Source organism: Eublepharis macularius, chromosome 4 (genome assembly GCF_028583425.1).
Source record: "Eublepharis macularius isolate TG4126 chromosome 4, MPM_Emac_v1.0, whole genome shotgun sequence".
NCBI classification, from domain to species: Eukaryota; Metazoa; Chordata; class Lepidosauria; order Squamata; family Eublepharidae; genus Eublepharis; species Eublepharis macularius.
In genome coordinates, this window is record NC_072793.1 from 167,421,464 (window position 1) to 167,439,072 (window position 17,609).

Here is a 17,609-nt window from a genome sequence, read left to right on the forward strand (position 1 = left end):
CACTTTTATTGATCTTTGCACCTTCCGCTATGCTCGCAATGCGTACCCCGTGAACCTGAACAGCAAGTAAGCTTCTAGATCTCAGGATTTTGGATTTTAAAGAGAACAAATGTATGAGGAAGTATAATCAAGCTGCTGTGGCAACCTGCTTTATTTTGAGGAGCGGTTGAATTTCTACTAAAGGGTAGAATTAGTCTTTTAGGAATTCAGTCCAGTTGCAGTAACCTTAGCTGCAAAGATACTGCTCTTCTTTCTCTGCTTGCCACGTGCTCCCTCCAGCCCGCTCTCTCTGGTTCTTGCTCTCTTTCTCGCTCATTTAATTCCTGCCCTTTTCTTTTCCTCCTCCTCTTCCTCGATGCCCTCAGTGCCAACTTCAAGCACCCAACTTCATAAATGTTTATAGATCTTGGCCCATTTTCTAACCAACGCGACCGGTAGCAAGCGTGCCCTTGAAACAGGGTAGAACGGGGGCCCTCCCTATTAGGACATCCACCTCCAAAAAAGAAGTTTCCTTCTTCTTTAACTATTTTTCAGGGCCCGTTGGAAACTGATAAATGTTTTTTTAAATATTTATGTTATATTGTGTTTTAAATTGTGCTTGCAATTTTAATGGTTATAAGCGTGATCCGCCCTGCGCCTGCCGGTGTGGGAAGGGTGGAATACAAAATTTAAACACACAAATAAATAAATAAAATAAAACGGAAGGAAGCAACCCCTTCGAAAGGAAGAGGGTACTCGTACTATGAGGAGTGGCTGGATTCGGAGTATAAAGAACGGAAGGGGGGAATTCTTCTTCCCGCTGGGGCCGGTTGCACGAAACTTACTCAAGCCTGGGAGAAAAGAGCCACCGAGGAGCAAAGATCTTGCGGGGGAGCCTTGAGCTGCCCCTTCCAGCCGCTCCCTTCTCGCTCTCGCCCATTCAATCCGAGCTTCCTTCCCGCTCTGTGTTTCTCGTCCTTTCAATCCGTGGACGACCCACTCAACCCACCCCCAGATCTCTCTCGGGGGAATCATCGACTCACCTTTCTTGCAAAGAGGCGAAAGCCAAATTCTCCCCTCAAGCAGGGAAAAAGAGGGAGCGGAGAGTCCAGCAGATTTCCCGCGAAAAAGGGGGAGAAAGAACTCCCAGCGCTGCACCCCCCTCAAAAGAGCCTGTGTTTTCCCGCCCTCACGTAAACTCGCCCCTCCCCGGAACTCCAGGCGACCCCCCCCCCCTCCCCTCGGGCTGCGGAGGGATTCTGGGGATTGCAGCGCCCACCCGGAGAGCGAAGCGCAATAATGGATAGAAAGAAACTGGATCCCGTAAAAAGCACGAACGGAATGGAAAGTCCCACAAAGGGGAAAGGGGAGGGGGTCGTGCATCGTTTCCAATATACCCGAAAACTGTATTTTAGAAATGAAAGCCTTCGTCTACTATATTTCTATTAAGCCCTTTAATGGTCACATCCGGAACGGAATAAAAACGAAAGGGTGTGTGATAAAGACACGTGGAATGAAAACCTATATATCAAGCAAGCTCTTTCCCAGCTAAAATTCATCAGGAACAGCATGGAACCTGCATCTTACACCTTTTTAATGTATTTATTTTGCAGAAACCAATAGGAGAAGTCTGAGGGAAATAAGAAAAACATTCTAGAAATAAGAGCAGGACACCATATAAATTTCATTTACTGCTTCCTAAACAAAGCCCATTTTCAACAACAATAAATCACATCACAACAGGAAGTTCTTGAGGCCGCTGAACCCCAGATGAGGAGTGAGGCGCCCCTCCACAAAATTCCCCCAGGCTCCAAGTTTCAGGACCCCTGGCCTGCAAATGGCTGTTTTGTGCAGAAACACAATGCAAAGGTCAAGTCCCCTCAGGCCACAGCCTCCAAATCCACAGGGGCCATAACTGACAATGAAGCTCCCAGCCACAAAAATCCCATGGGATCCACAGTCCAGGACCCGCAGCATGCAATTTACTGTTTTACATCAAATCTGTTTGCGGATTATAATTTTGTACCACAAAAGAGCCACATCGTTTGTGTTCCAGTGCATGTGTAGAAAAACGTCCTGGATCATCTAAGTTTTCACATTCAAGCAGACCCCACCCCCTCCAATTGCAAAATCAGAGGTTACTCTCACTTGCGCCTGTATTAATGCTAGGAAATGCTCTTATCTATCTACACAGTAACCATTTATTTAGTTATTAAAATATTCTTACCCCATTTTTGTATGTAGAAGTAAGGCAGCTTGCAATGTTATAAACTAATCCATACAAGAGAGCTACAATCAATAACAAGAGTGAAAAACTTTCAAACAGAATTTCAGAAACATGGGGCTGGGAGACAATACTGGAGGGTCTGTACAGAAAAACCTGTCTGTGGTGTGGGGCAGCAGCAGTGGAGGGGGGAGATCCCAAGAGGGGATGCAGCTGCTGAGAAAGCCCACACATCTGGTCCCACCACCTCAATTTTCCTGATTGGGGGTTCCCACTACAAGGCCTCCTCAGCCAACCTCAGTATATAAACTAACATTAAGATGCGTAGTCCTCCACGGACCTTGGATCAAGCCATTTCGGGTCTGGAAGATTAGCACCAGGACATCGTATTGGCTCCAGTACCATGCTGCCAAACAACATATTTGGCAGAAGACTGGCCAGTCCCTGTAAGAAAGTCCTGGCTGGCCCCACTTTATAAACCAGTTGAAAATTCCAAGCTGTCTTCAAAGGCAGCTCCTTGGATGGCAGAATGCATGGATCCTGTGTGAGAGAGAGCATTCCCTGCAAGACAATTCCCATCCTGAAGATAGCTGGTCTCCAATAGCAACCCTTTGAGTTTATTCCATGAGGAAAGATTTAACCCAATACAAACATCTCAAAAGGATGGCATGGTCTACTGTGACAAGAGGCTGTGGATAGATCCAAGGAGGAGCAGCAAAGAAACACTGCCTTTGTTCACATAGAGATGGAGGCCCAACTAGAGCCGCCATAGCAGTCTCCATCCCTTAGCCTGGCCTGAAACTAGACCGTAAAGGGTTCAGACCACAAGAGTTATCCTAGAAGACCAGGAGTTGGTCTGCTGCTGCTCTCTCAATCCCTTTGCTTAGGAGGGACAGATTAGAGACTGGGCAATAAATAATCGAGCACATCAATTTTGTCGAAGGCTTTCACGGCCGGAGAACAATGGTTGTTGTGGGTTTTCCGGGCTGTATTGCCATGGTCTTGGCATTGTAGTTCCTGACGTTTCGCCAGCAGCTGTGGCTGGCATCTTCAGAGGTGTAGCACCAAAAGACAGAGATCTCTTTGGTGCTACACCTCTGAAGATGCCAGCCACAGCTGCTGGCGAAACGTCAGGAACTACAATGTCAAGACCACGGCAATACAGCCCAGAAAACCCACAACAACCAAAACATCAATTTTGTATAGAGGTTTATTTAAAGGAGCGAGTGGATACCCTCTTCTTTGAATGGTAGGAGAAAGTGCTTTGAGTTATTGACTGATTTATGATTCATCACTTATGCAGCATTTACCTGATTTTAGCAACCAAAACGGGCAAGAATCTAGAGGAGGAGGAGTGGCCTTCACAGGTGCCAGGGTCCTCTCAATATGCACCACTGTAACTGGGTCAAAATGGCACCCAGGCAGGTGTATTAAGCATTTCTTCCACTTCACCTAAATTACATTCTGCATCCAAATCAGATCATATTCATGCTATATTGTCAATGAAAAACTTTGCAAAGGTATGTGTGTTAAAGACACTTTTAAAAATGAAAACTTTGAACTAGTACAAGAACCTGCAGGCACAAGACAGCCTGAACTGAAAAAGGCCTTGTGGGGGGGGGGCAATCAGATGATCCTGGAAGATCCGTAGCAAAGAGCAACTCTGAGGGTGGCTCAGGATTTGGATGAGAATTGGTTTATTTCCTTCATTGACCCCCTACCTTTCTCCCCAGTGGGTACCCCAAAAGCATTCTATCATTCTCTACTTTATGCCCACAAGAAACCTGTGTGAGATAAATGAAGCTGAGAGTATGTGACTGGCCCGAAGCTCACCCACCAGGCTTCCGTTACACAGCGGGGATTCGAATGGGGAGCCTAGCCTGGCACTCTGGCCACACAGAAGAGTTTCCAGCCTGAGCAGCAGGGGCTTGAGTGAAGAGTAACTGCAGGAGACCAATGCCTGAGGAAGGGGTGGAGAAGGAAGGGAGGGGAAAGAGCCTTCACAAAGAAGGCGGAGGGTCTGCGGTCAGGAGAGCCTGATGGAATTCTTAAAAACAAAGGGAACGCATAAGGGGACCTTTGGGCAGGCAAGAAGGATTATGATCTGGATCGCCGCCGTCAAACATAACTACCCCAACAGCAGGAGCTGAATTTCCTGTCGTGACTGGAACTAACGTGGCTCTTCTCAGCAGCAAGGCCCTCTCAAGGATTACACATTCTCACCAGCCCTAATAGTTAGGGTTGCCAGTCTCCAGGTGGTGGCTGGAGATTTCCCAGAATTACATGTGAATTCTAGATTACGGGTATCAGTTCCCCTGGCTGCTTGGGAGGGTGGACTATACGGCATTATACTCCACTGAGTTTGATCCTGGCAGAATCTGGGTTCAAGTAGCCAACTCAAGGTTGACTCAGCCTTCCATCCTTCTGATGTCGGTAAAATGAGTACCCAGTTTCCTGAGGGTAAAATGTAGATGACTGAGGAAAGCAATGGCAAACCACCCGGTAACAAAAGTCTGCCAAGAAAAAGTTGTGATGTGACGTACCCCATGGGTCTGTAATGACTTGGTGCTTGCACAGGGACTACCTTTACCTTTTACCTATTAAGTCAAATATAGACTTTAGCAAGGCTTGCACCACTACCGCAAGGTCTTTCCGGCCAGCTGAAGCTGGGGAAAGGCATTCCTGGCTGCCGATGCTTCCTCTTTATCAAACAGGAGGCTTTGATCCACAGCACTCACAGCCTATGAAACCTGCTCCTTTTGGGGGAGCGCAAACCCCATTCAGAAGAGGAGATATCCCAATTGTTGGATCGAACCTTCCCCCACTGGTTCTATCAGGATTCAGTTGCAGCTTGTTAGCCCTCACCCATGCCAAAACTGCCTTCAGGCACCTGTTCAAGGCTTCTACAGCCTCCCTGTGACTTGATGGATGAATGAGATAAAGATGAGTGTCATCAGCATATGGGTGGCAACTCAGCCCAAATCTGTAGATGACGTCTCCCAATGGCTTCACATAGGTGTTAAAAAGCACGGAAGACAAGATGCAGGACCCTGTAAGCCAGAGGCCGAGGGCTGCAGCAGCAGAGCTCCAGCACCACACCATGAAACCTCCCTTTGGGATAAGGCAGAAACCACAACAGAACGGTGCCAGACAGTCCCCAACCCTGGAAGGCGTTCCAGAAGGATACCGGGATCTATGGTAGTAAAACCAAGAGAATTACGAGAGTCACGCTCCGCCTGCTCATCTTCTGGAGTTGGTCGTCCCCCAGGCCAACTCAGCCATTTCACTCTAATAAAAAAAAACTGAAACTGGATTGGAAGGGATCCAAACGATCGAATTCATTCAGGAATCTCTGAAGTTGCTCAGCCACCACTCATTCAATCACCTTGCTCAAGAATGGTACATTTGAGACTGGATGGTAGTTGTTCAACTCTCCTTAGCCCAGAGGAGGTTTCGTTAGGAGTGGACACACCACTTCCCATTTCCGGTCAGGGGTGACCACCCCGTCTCAAAAGGAGGCACCATTTCCTGGACCAGTCTGCCTGCCCCTGCCCTGGAAGATTTCAGCACCCAGGAGGGCATGGTTCACACAAGTAGGAACGTAATGGGTATAGTACATAATTAATACTATTAGAGTTTCCGGTGGGTTGAAGGTGAGGAGGGCATTGCCACCTGCTCTGCTCCTTATCCTGGCTGGGTGCTCCTTTCCTGGCTGAGTGAAAGGGGAGTGGGCATTGTTCCCTGCTCCATGCCTTATCCCAGCCGGGTAGAACTGGGGCCTGGCCACTCCACTTGCCCTCCTGCTACAAGGACTCCCTGGCAGCAGTTGATCAGCACATCCACACAATCTACTTGCTCCTTGTTCACATGGATTTTGCTCCCTTGGAGAGAGAAGGGGGAAGCCAGCAATTTCCTGACTCTCCAGGACCCTCCTTCAGGCATGTTAAAGGTTCCTTTGCTTGTACATGAACCACCAATAAAATAAAGAGCAATGCCAATTCAGGCCCTGGGCCATTTTGCTTCCACAAGGATGGGCAGGGACAACCTGTTTGGCTGTGGGTGGGGGGAAAAAAGATGGGAGCTGCTAAGAAACACGAGGGATGGGGTGGGATGAGAAAGTCTGGAGAGTTTCCTCTGGTCCTAAATATTGTGCCTTGCCCTGAGCCCACTTGCGGGAAGGGCGGGTTAAAAACAAACAAACAAACAAACAAACAAACGAACAAACAAACAAACAAACAAACAAACAAACCTTTTCCAGGAGAATATAATAACATCAGGATAAAACAATGAGATCCTTTCTGGCAGAACTACAAGAGGGCACTCAGACCTTGTGTTGGCAGACAGGAAGCTTCTCCACTTGCCCTCCTGCTACAAGGACCCCCTGGCAGCATTTGATCAGCACATGGGTTTTGCCCCCTTGAGGAGTGAAGGGGGAAGCCAGCAATGTCCTGCGTCTCTAGGACGCTCCTCTAGGCATGCAAAAAGTTCCCTTGCTTGTACACGAACCACCAATAAAATAAAGAGCACTGCCAATTCAGGGCCCAGGCCTCTGACCCAGCTCCAGAAGCGATGACCCAGACTCCTCCTGCATCTCAGCCCTCCTGAGACCCCCCTTGCCCCCTACTTGCCAACCCTCCCCAGACTCCCCTTGCCACTCCACCTGCCAATCCTCCCCAGACCCCCCTGCCTGCCAGCCAGCCCTTCCCAGACCCCCACCCCAGCCCCAGATTTCTAGAGCCCGTTGTATTTATTTGCACAACAGGCTTTGTTTCTAGTATTGTATATTTAAGTACTATTGTTAGTTGAAAACTTTGTAAAAAACAAATAAAAGTAATTATAAAATAATAATTAAAAAAGAAATAGTCTTCTGTAATGAAATATGACTTGATTCTGTCTACAGGTATAACATATAAAGCATTCTTTAAAAATGCTTAAAATACAGTTTAAAAATTCTCAGATATTAATAAGGTTGAGGTTATAAACTTCTAAAAACTGTTTTATGTGATGGCCAACTGTTTTTATGTTTGTATTCTTGTATGTTTGTAGGTTGCAATCTTTTTTTTTAAAAAAAGCGATCTCAAAACTTTTATGCAAGTCAGCTAACAAAATAAATTTTTGTGCAAGTTTTAGCGCGCAAAAAATGTTTTGGCTCACAACACTGCACAGCTTAGAGGGAACATCGGGATACAACAAAGAGATCCTTTCTGGGAAAGCCTTGACTGTTTCCCTGAAGGAGCCAGAAAGGATTCTCACTTTCATCCAGTTCATTCAGGAGGGAAATATTATCTCGAGATCGCCCTTGTAAACTCTCCAGTGCTTCTTCTGACACAAGGCCTTCCTCTTCTCTCAAGGATCCATCTTCTGTATGAGGGACAGAGAAAGAAAGCATCTTCGTTCTATCAATGGTGTAATTCCAAGTGGAGCAATTTTTTGTATGATGGCCAGTATATAAGGAACACGGTCCCTTTCAGGGCTCAAATTTGAAAACACAGACCAGGAGGGAGCCAAAGTATCTTTATAAGAATATACTGATATTTTTAAAGGGTAAAAAGTTGCCAATGATGGGGGTGAATGGGGGACAGGAGGGGAAAGGAGAAAATCACAGTATGGGGTGTGTGTACTTCCTTTACATGCTTAGTCGCAATGTAAGGGAAGGAGGCTTGGCCTCTGTTTGGAAGCTAGCTACACCTGAGGGCAGGGGGGATTGGAATTTGAACTACTGAACCTGCCTACCTTTTAATAAGACAGAATATTAACTACTTTGATTGAAAGCAGCTGTACTGGGACTCAAAAAAATGTATTTCTGAGCACTGCCTACTCAATTCCTAGAGCTACCCTACATTGTTTCTGGGTTCTTCCCTGGAAGTGACATTGCAAAATATGAGGAAAAATTACTCTAGTATTTATTAAATGTGAAGAAGTGAGCTCTGGTTCATGAACACTTTTGGTGGTATAAATGTTGTTAGTCTTCGATGTGCCACTGGGCTTCCATTTTGTTTTGCTACAGTGGACGAACATGCCTGCTCCTCTGGAAATGTCTAACTTGGCCGTGACATGCCTCTTCTGAAGCTGCACCCACAAGAAGTGCCACTGGTCCTTCCAAAATAACAGAGCAGCGTTCCCCTGAATTGCAGTGGGGATGGAGGGGGGCTCTGCGAAGATGCATTCAGTTGGGTGTCATCCATCTCTTCCTATCAGAAACTTCACCACTGACAGAGGTCTCTTTAGAGCACAAATATATTTAATGGATTTATTTTGAGGCACTGCGGTACAGAGAGGGGAATGGGTTTTTTTTTTGCTCTAGGACAGATGAATCCATGTCTTGAAATCCCTCCCTTCTCTTCCCTAGCAACGAATACAGGGGAAAGACCCTTACCCAGAGAGGCCGCAGTCTCGTAATTTTCCTGCATGACTTCCCAGTAGAGAGCTCTCTGGGCTGGATCCAGGAGAGCCCATTCCTCCTCCGTAAAGAACACGGCCACCTCCGCAAAGGACACTGGCGGTGCCTGAAAGAAAAACAGCCCATTTAATCATCTTGCAGGATTCATAAACACGGGAAGAGGCAGATTCCCAGAAGCCGGTATTTGGATTTTAAAAAAGACTATGAAACGAGAGGCAATGAAAATTAAATGTCATGCTCTGGAAATGCTGTCTGCTGTGTTTCAGTCTGCTAATGCACGGAGATGGCATTTTCATGTAGTGTTTCTGCTACACACATCTTTGTCTGAAGAGATCTGTGATGCTCTAAATTCAACTAACAAAAGCTGGGCTGATTACAACCATCTTGGGTTTTGTTCTATTTTTTTAATAGCAAGTCTAAGTCCTGTTCAGACTGGAGGCTGGGACATGCGAGATGCAGGGCCTAGAATGCCAAGCCCAAGCACCCGATTTCTTTGATACTTACAGGTATTTCCAGTTTGGAACAGTTGTGGTCTATACAATGTGCGCTCGACCCGCAAGCAAGCTTCTGCATCTTAAAAAAGATTTGTTTCAGAAGGAAACCACCTCTTTGAAAGGAGGATATTCGTACTGCAGGCAAACTGCTGTTTGGTTGCAGTAAGAGTCTGAGGAACTCAAGGGGGAATTATTCTTCCTATTAATGATAGGAATCAAATGGGGCTGGTTGAACAAAACTTATTCAAGCCTGGGACAAAACAGCAGCCCGCAGGCACAGATCTCACCAGGGAAGCCTTGGCCTGCTGCCTCCAGCTGCTTTCGTCCTGCTCTTTCTCTCTGTTTCTCATTCATTCAATTCATGCAGGATTCCCTCCCGCTTCTTCTCTCTTGGAGGAAATCATCACCTCCCCTTTCTGGCAAAGACACAAATGCCAAATTCTGCCTTCAAGCAAGGAAAACAAGGAAGAGGAGAATCCCTGCCAGATTCCACCAGGTTTCCCCCAAAAGAGGGAAAGAAAAGAGTCATGGGAATGTAGCCCATGCTTTTCAGTTTACCTGCCTTCTTGTAAACTAGTCCATCCCTGGGAAACCCTCATGATTCTCTCTCAGGTTCCCAAGGGTTCCTGGAAATTGTACTGCCTGCCCAGAGAGCAAGAGGAAATAATTTTTAAAAATGCAGACTGGACTATGTAAAAGTGGGATTGAATGGAACGGCCAGCAATATTTTAGAAATGAAAGCCTTGAACTGCTATACTTTTATTAAGCCCTTTCCCAGCCAAAATTCATCATAAGCAGATGTAACTGATTCATATCTGATATGACATTAAAAAACACGGAACTATCCAGTACCCAGTAGTATACTCTGAACCACTTCTTTAGAGCACAGCCCTATTATCTGTGTAAGGAGGCCTTCCTAAACAATTCAGTTTTGATGGTTGTTGGGGGTTTTCCGGGCTGTCTTGCCGTGGTCTTGGCATTGTAGTTCCTGACGTTTCGCCAGCAGCTGTGGCTGGCATCTTCAGAGGTGTAGCACCAAAAGACAGAGATCTCTCAGACACTGAGAGATCTCTGTCTTTTGGTGCTACACCTCTGAAGATGCCAGCCACAGCTGCTGGCGAAACGTCAGGAACTACAATGCCAAGACCACGGCAAGACAGCCCGGAAAACCCCCAACAACCATCGTTCTCCGGCCGTGAAAGCCTTCGACAATACAATTCAGTTTTGCACAATTTGCACAAACCCAGGAGAGATGACTTTCCTGCCATTTTCATGCAGGCTGTTCTGTAAAGTGGGGGCACTATAGAGAATATGCATGTATGGGCAGCTGCCGATTTTGCCTGACTGCAGGGTGGGACCTACCCCTACCTGTCCTCTACCTACCTCCCAAGATTCATGAAGAATGGACTTCGGGGGGGGCATTTTATGGCTCCCCAAAGATGCCCCCCATCCACTCCAATCTCCATTATTCCCTAGGGGAAAAAGTAAGGGAGCTTTCTAGGAGGATGGAGGTGGCATTTTCCATACAAAATACACTGAATTTGGAGGAGGCCTACTCTTACCTGTCCTCTCAAGAATCCCCCACATTCATGGAGATTGGACCCTGGAGGGCCATTTTATGGTTCCCCAAAGAAGGTGCCTGTAGCCACCTCCAATCTCCATTATTCCCTAAGGAGAAAACTAGGGCAGCTATTTAGGAGTTTAGGTATGAGGCAAGCCTCCAATTCAACTCCTTGCAACAGTTTAAAAATAGCACTCTCCTTCCTGAGAACTCCATTGGGACAGAGAAGGGAAGCTGCAGCAAGGCTTGGCTCACACTCCCCCCTCCCTTATTTATTCACAACCCCCTTTCCCCCTTCTGGCTGCAATTCACTCCTTCCCCTCCCCTCCCAGAGGGTAAAAAAAAGACACGAACTTCACAAAGCACTGGTTCTTGCTTTTTCTTAGCAAAGGAAAAACAAGAAACAGCACGTTTCTGCAGCTCCCAAAGTTAACCACATTTTACTGAATAAATCTGGTAAACTTGAGCTCAGTAATACCGAATCAATTCAGCAACACTAGATTTAATTCGGCGATACCAGATTTTATCGAATTGGGTAAAATCTGGTATTTTTGCCGAATTCTGAACCTGTATCGAACACCCCTATTTTTGTGTGTGGCAAGGTTGTGTATTTGTCAGAAGCACTTTCCACACTTAAAATGTTTATATGGTTTCTCCCCAGTATGAACTCTTATGATCAATAAGGCTTAATTTATCAGAAAAGCTCCTGCAACAATCTGAGAATTTATAAGGCTTGTGCCCAGTGGGCACCCTCTTATGTTGAATATATGTCAATTTCTGAGAAAAGTTCTTGCTACAGACACAACATTCATATGGTTTTTCTAGTGTGTGAACTCTGCAATGTACCATTAGGCATGGACTGTCATTGAAGCTCTTCCCACACTCCAAGCACTTATATAAAGATTCCTCTCTGTCAATCTTTTGATGTTCAGTTAGGTAGTCATTCCGAGAAAAGATCTTCCCATGCTCCAAGCATTTATATAGCTTCTTCCCGGTGTGAATTCTCTGGTGTACAGTAAGGTTGCTATTCAGAGAGAAGCTCTTTCCACACTCCGGACATGTATATGGCTTCTCCCCCGTGTGAATTCTCTGATGTACAGTAAGGTTGCTATTTACAGAGAAGCTCTTCCCACACTCCAAGCATTTATATGGCTTCTCCCTGGTGTGAATTCTTTGATGTATAGTAAGTTTGCCATTCTCAGAGAAGGTCTTCCCACAGTCTGCGCATTTGAATGGCTTCTCCCCTGTGTGAATCCTTTGATGTACAGTTAGGCAGGAATTTCGCGAAAAACTCTTCCCACACTCCAAGCATTTAAATGGCTTCTCCCCTGTGTGAATTCTCTGATGCAAAATAAGGCTACCATTCACACAGAAGCATTTCCCACACTCCAAGCATTTATATGGCTTCTCCCCGGTGTGAATCCTTTGATGTACAGTAAGTTTGTGATTCGCAGAGAAGCTCTTCCCACAGTCAGAACATTTGAATGGCTTCTCCCCTGTATGAATCCTTTGATGTACAGTTAGGCAGGAATTTTGAGAAAAGCTCTTTCCACACTCCAAACATTTATATGGCTTCTCCCCTGTGTGAATTCTCTGATGCAAACCAAGTCCGCCATAGTTAGAGAAGCTCTTCCCACACTCCAAGCATTTAAATGGCTTCTCTCCTGTATGAATCCTCTGATGCACAATAAGGCTGCCACTCTCAGAGAAGCTCTTCCCACAGTCAGAGCATTTGAATGGCTTCTCCCCCGTGTGACTCCTTTGATGTACAGTTAGGTGGGAATTTTGAGAAAAACTCTTCCCACACTCCAAACATTTATATGGCTTCTCTCCTGTGTGAATCCTCTGATGTACAGTAAGGTTGCTAGTCACAGAGAAGCTCTTCCCACACTCCAAGCATTTGTATGGCTTCTCTCTTGTTTGAATGTTCTGTTCTTTCATAACCCTAGATTTGTAGCTGAACCTTTTTCCATTCAGACAGCATGTATTCCTCCTCTTTTCCTTCTTTATTTTGTCGTTGCCTGGGTTCTCACATGAGTTCCTCAGCTGACAGGTAACTGATTCCTTCTTTTGTTCCCACAGGGCTTCACTTTTCCTTTCAGCTGTCTTTTTCTTAAATCTGGATTCCCAAGTTCTTCTTCTGCTTCTGGACCCCCAACTCTTACCACAGATGTCCTTTCTGGTTCCCTGCCACTCTCTGACTCCCATTAATTTCCTGATGGGATAAAGAATAGTCATTAACAATGAATACTTTTATTATTTCTTTATTTCCATACTTCATTTATACTCTGCCCAATGGGGATCCAAAACAACTCTTGTTCATTTTATCCTTCCAACAATCCTGTGAGGTACTTAGGCTAAGAGAGTGTGACTGGACCCAGGCCTGGCAGAACAGGGATTCAAACCTGGGTCTCTAAATGGAAATAGATGCAGAGAAGTTAGCCGTGTTAGTCTGTGGTAGCAAAATCAAAAAGAGTCCAGTAGCACCTTTAAGACTAACCAATTTTATTTTAGCATAAGCTTTCGAGAATCAAGTTCTCTTCTTCAGATGCCTGATACAGAGACTGGTCAAACACAGAAGAGCAGAGGGAAGAGGCAATTAGGAGGGGAAGGGGAGGGAGCAATCAAAACATTCCTTTGCTAGTATATGTAAACATCTCCTTTTGGTGTGTGTAAATGGAAATACAAGTTACAAAGCACTTGGGGACTCTCAAGTCCAGGATTTTATGCATGGTCCTCAATTCATATTCAAGCTGTCTGTTGTTTGGCACATGTGCATGCTGCTTTCACAGGACTTCTCTTTTTGTGATTGCATCTATAAGTGAATACGAACACTACCACCGAACAATAAGGAGGGCAGAATGCCAATTCAACTGTTTTTGCAGTGAGGGGCCTCTGACTTGCCAGTCTGCATTTCTTTAAGGTGTGAGAAAGTGTCAACATCTGCGTTTCAATGAATGGATGTGAGTGGAGGGGGATTTGGCTGTTGTAAACAGAGAATTTCCTTCCTCTTCTTCGCTACCCACTGCCCAGGGGTACAGTTGCTCAAGGGGTTATCTGGGTTCCCCTAGTGGTCAGTAAGGTGCAGCTGGAACTAAAGCAATAGAGTTTTATCTAAACATGCCTTGTTATGACAAAGGCACAACTCTAGAGTAAATACAATGCAGAACTAATCTAAGGAAATAAAAGTCAAAAGATTGCTGAGCTAAGTGGAAACTTACTGTTTGGTACGTCAACCCCCGCACCCCCATTGGACTGGAGAAGGCAGAGGGTGGATGGCACGGGTGCTTGGGTCCTTCTGTCTTGATAGGATCCCATATGTACACACTTTCATGCACATGTACACAAAGGGATAGCTCCTTCTCAGGGCTTCCTCCGCATGTGCAAAAGGGGCATTACCCAATGAGGACCAGGGTTTCAGAGTCACCTGATTTCATGGCCCAATAACAAGGCCTGAGTGCATCAAAGGGATGCTGTTGTTTTCCCTCAGAGGTGTAAACTCAGCCATCTGGAATGGAAAGGCCGTTTTCCCAGCATGGAAAGGGAGGTGCCCCATCCCCCCCCCACACTCTGTTTCCCTTTACACCCATCATTCCCCATTCTCCTTCAGGCTTTTTGCCATTTTTTAAAAAAAATTGTTGGTCCTCAGTATATTCCTCCAGCATAAAAATACTACTGAGATATACCGATCAATGATTGTTAATACAGGCAAAAAGCCCACCAGTGGCAATGTGGGGCAGGAGGGAAAGGTGGGCAGGAGGGGAAAGAATGGAGAAAATCTATGTGGACTGGTTCTGTTGTCCTTTGCATTCACAGCAGCAATGACAGCAAACAGGGCATAGCCTCAGTTTGGATGGAAGCAACCTTTGCCAGGGATTCAGGGGTAGAATTTGAACTCGTGATCCTGCCTTATACTGAGTCAGACCACTGGTTCATCTGCCAAACTGCCATTGACTCAGGTCTCAGGACTATTATCCACCTTGGTCTGAGGCACAGAAAGGACTTTCCCAGCACCTCCTCTCTGAGATCCATTAATTGGAGATGGTGGGGGTCGAACCTGGGACCTCCTGCATGCAAAGCCAGGGCTCTAACCACTGAGCTACAACTCCTCCACCCGGCAGAAGGTGGTGTTGAGTTGAGGTCATGAAAGAAGAGAGGGGGAAGGAACCAGACATGGAGCTGCTGTTTCTTGCAGAGGCCACACATTCGCTGTCCTGCCTAGTTTGGATTGGGAGTTGCATCCATGGGAAAAGCCACTATGAAAACGGGACACTTTTACTCAGATTTACTCCTCGATTCAATAAAATGGAGCAGATGAATTTTGTACACAGAAAGTCCTAAATACTTGCCTTTCTCGCTTTGTTTCCTCTTTCTTACCTGACAAGAGGGCCTCTTCACATCTTCCCGTTTCCTCAGAGCTCTGGAAGAAGAGTATTTCCCTTCGATACAGCTGAGAGTCGAGGAACGGCCCCGGGACACAAAGCCCTTTAAGGGGGAGCAGAAAAAGATCATGCAGCAGAACATGGTGGCAGAACACATGAAGACTCATTTCTTTCCTGTTCCACCAATACAAATTACTTCTTATATAGGAAGGCTAGGTGGACACCTGTGCTTCGCTATGGTATTTAATTACTTTAAATCCAGTTACCGCCTTTCTTCAACTGTCTGCAGTTTCCTTGACCTGGTTTTTGCCTCAGAACACAGAGTTCCACAGCTCACCAATCAGAGTTCCACAGCTGACCCTCTCCCTACAGCCCAGTTGCATGGAGCCAGCTGAGCCGGCCCAGTTGCATGGTGGGAAACCTGCAAGGACTTCTAGGGGGGACTTCACTTTCCCCTGTATCCCTTTCCTCACACTATTTCCTCTTTCCCTGTTTGTAGCAAACTCTATATTCTCACCTTTCCCTATGTCCTTCTCTCCTTCAAACCCACTAGACCAGTGGTCCCCAACCCCCGGGCTGCGGACCGGTCCCGGTCCGTGGCCTGTTAACAATCGGGCCACACTGCCTTGCCCTGGATCAGACTGTAGCATGCCCGGCAGAAGCCCACAGTGCATTTCCCTGGGAGCAAATCCCACTTCTGCGCCCGCGCCAGGCTCTTGGGACTTCCTTCCTTCCTGTGAGCCCTGTGGACACACTCTCTCCTTAGTGTACTGCCCCCTAAGTGGACTGGTGGGCGCAGGGCTATCTCGGGAACAAGCAGCAGCAGGCGCAACTGCGGGAGATCCCACCAGCCTGGGATCTCAGCCAAGGTAAGCTAGCCAAGTGGAGCCGCAGCAGCCGCCCTGCCAGTTCCTCTTGCTGCCTCTCCCCTTGGTGCAGATGCCTCCTTTCTGAACCCCCCTCCCCTCAGCAGCTTATCCTTTATTTGCCCCTCATCTCAGTCTATATTTATTAATTTACTTAAGTAAGAAATCTGTATCCTTTGATAGAACCATAGACATGACTCCTGAAACTGATAAGAGCAATTCTTTGGGTGGCAGAACATCTGAAGACTCGTTTCTTTCCTTTTCCACCAATTGGACTACTCCTTATATAGGAAAACTGATGATAGTTATTTTTAAGGGAAAGCAGGCAAGGGGCACAGACCTCAGGAGCCCAAGGCAGGATTGAAGAGGATTGACACTGAGAGATCCCTGTCTTTCGGTGCTACACCTCTGAAGATGCCAGTCACAGCTGCTGGTGAAATGTCACGAACTACAATGCCAAGACCACGGCAATACAGCCCAGAAATAATCCACAACAACCCACAGATAAGTTAATCTTTCTACGGTTAGCCTTTCAGAATCAGAAATACATGTATTAAGGAAGCATTTCTTGTTTGTTCCAAAACCTCAACATAATTCTTTAAAAATAATGACAGAAATTCAGCAATTATATATATATAAAAACATGCTGATTTCTTTAATGATAAGGAGGAAGAAGCCCCTGCCTCTTAAATAACATTGGTTTTAACTCTAGCTCCACTTTTAACTCCCCTGCTGCGGTCAAGAATACTAGTTTTTTCAAGACTTTGTTCTGGAAGAACTTAAAAAATTGGAACATACAAAGATACCAGTATAACACAAACTGGGTAAATTTGAAAACGAATCCTTAGGGCAGCTGTGTACTCCAGGCATGTTATTTTTAACTGGCGGATAAGGGCGGTGCTGTGTGGGATAGGAATGACTATACCAGGAAGACATATAGGCAACTAAACAGTACAATACATTATAAAAGAAGCACTGTGTATATAGAGAAATGGTTAAGATTTTGGATATAAATTAATCTATACATGATTTCCTCCTGGAAACTGAAAGGAAGGTGCCACGGTTTTATCTCTTGCCCAAAATATATAGCAGCACTTTTCCGGTGCCTGGCAGATCTATAGTCTCAGACAGTGGCTCCATTTTTGAACCCCTGGCTAAGTATTGGGAATATTTTTTTAAAAACCTGTGCCCCTAAAATTGAGTCATATTTTAAGGAGACAATGGATTTTTAAAATCACATTAATACTGTTCAAATGGCATCTGAGTTTTTTTGTGACATGGGACATACATTCTTTGTACACAAATATCCCACAGGATGAGGCCTTAGACCTTTTTGCAGGACATTTTTGAGCAGTTTTGCAGCCCGTTACATTTTTTTCCTCTGATTTCAAGATCAATTCTTTTGGCAGATTTCAGTCACAGAGATGGGTTGTAAATTTGCTCCAGACTTGAAAATAACCTTTTTCTCCTGAGTGATACTAATGCTTACAGGAATTACATCATCCTTTATAAGACGATATTTTATCATCCAGAAAGGCTGGGAGGAATTCCTGGTACAGTTTGGTCAGTTTATTAGCACCCTTCATACTACTGTATTATCAAATTTGATACACGAGAGGTCTACTTCCTTGCTGATGTGGTGCTAAGGAAGGAAAATGCACACTGATGTTTACAGATGTAAACTCTTTTTTGGCTGGGGACAG

At 45.7% G+C, this 17,609-nt stretch overlaps 1 protein-coding gene across 1 annotated transcript in view; it reads right to left on the reverse strand.

The window, feature by feature from the left end:
- The window catches only part of LOC129327124 (zinc finger protein 665-like), a 98,679-nt gene that overhangs the window by 79,289 nt on the left and 1,781 nt on the right, over positions 1-17,609 (reverse strand). Inside the window, exons 2-5 of the mRNA XM_054975579.1 lie at positions 15,036-15,143; positions 11,505-12,873; positions 8,580-8,709; positions 7,457-7,564 (exon numbers count right to left, since the gene is read on the reverse strand). Coding sequence (XP_054831554.1) covers positions 7,457-7,564; positions 8,580-8,709; positions 11,505-12,866 — 1,600 coding nt within the window. The 5' untranslated portion in view covers positions 12,867-12,873; positions 15,036-15,143. The remainder of the gene's footprint in view (positions 1-7,456; positions 7,565-8,579; positions 8,710-11,504; positions 12,874-15,035; positions 15,144-17,609) is intronic.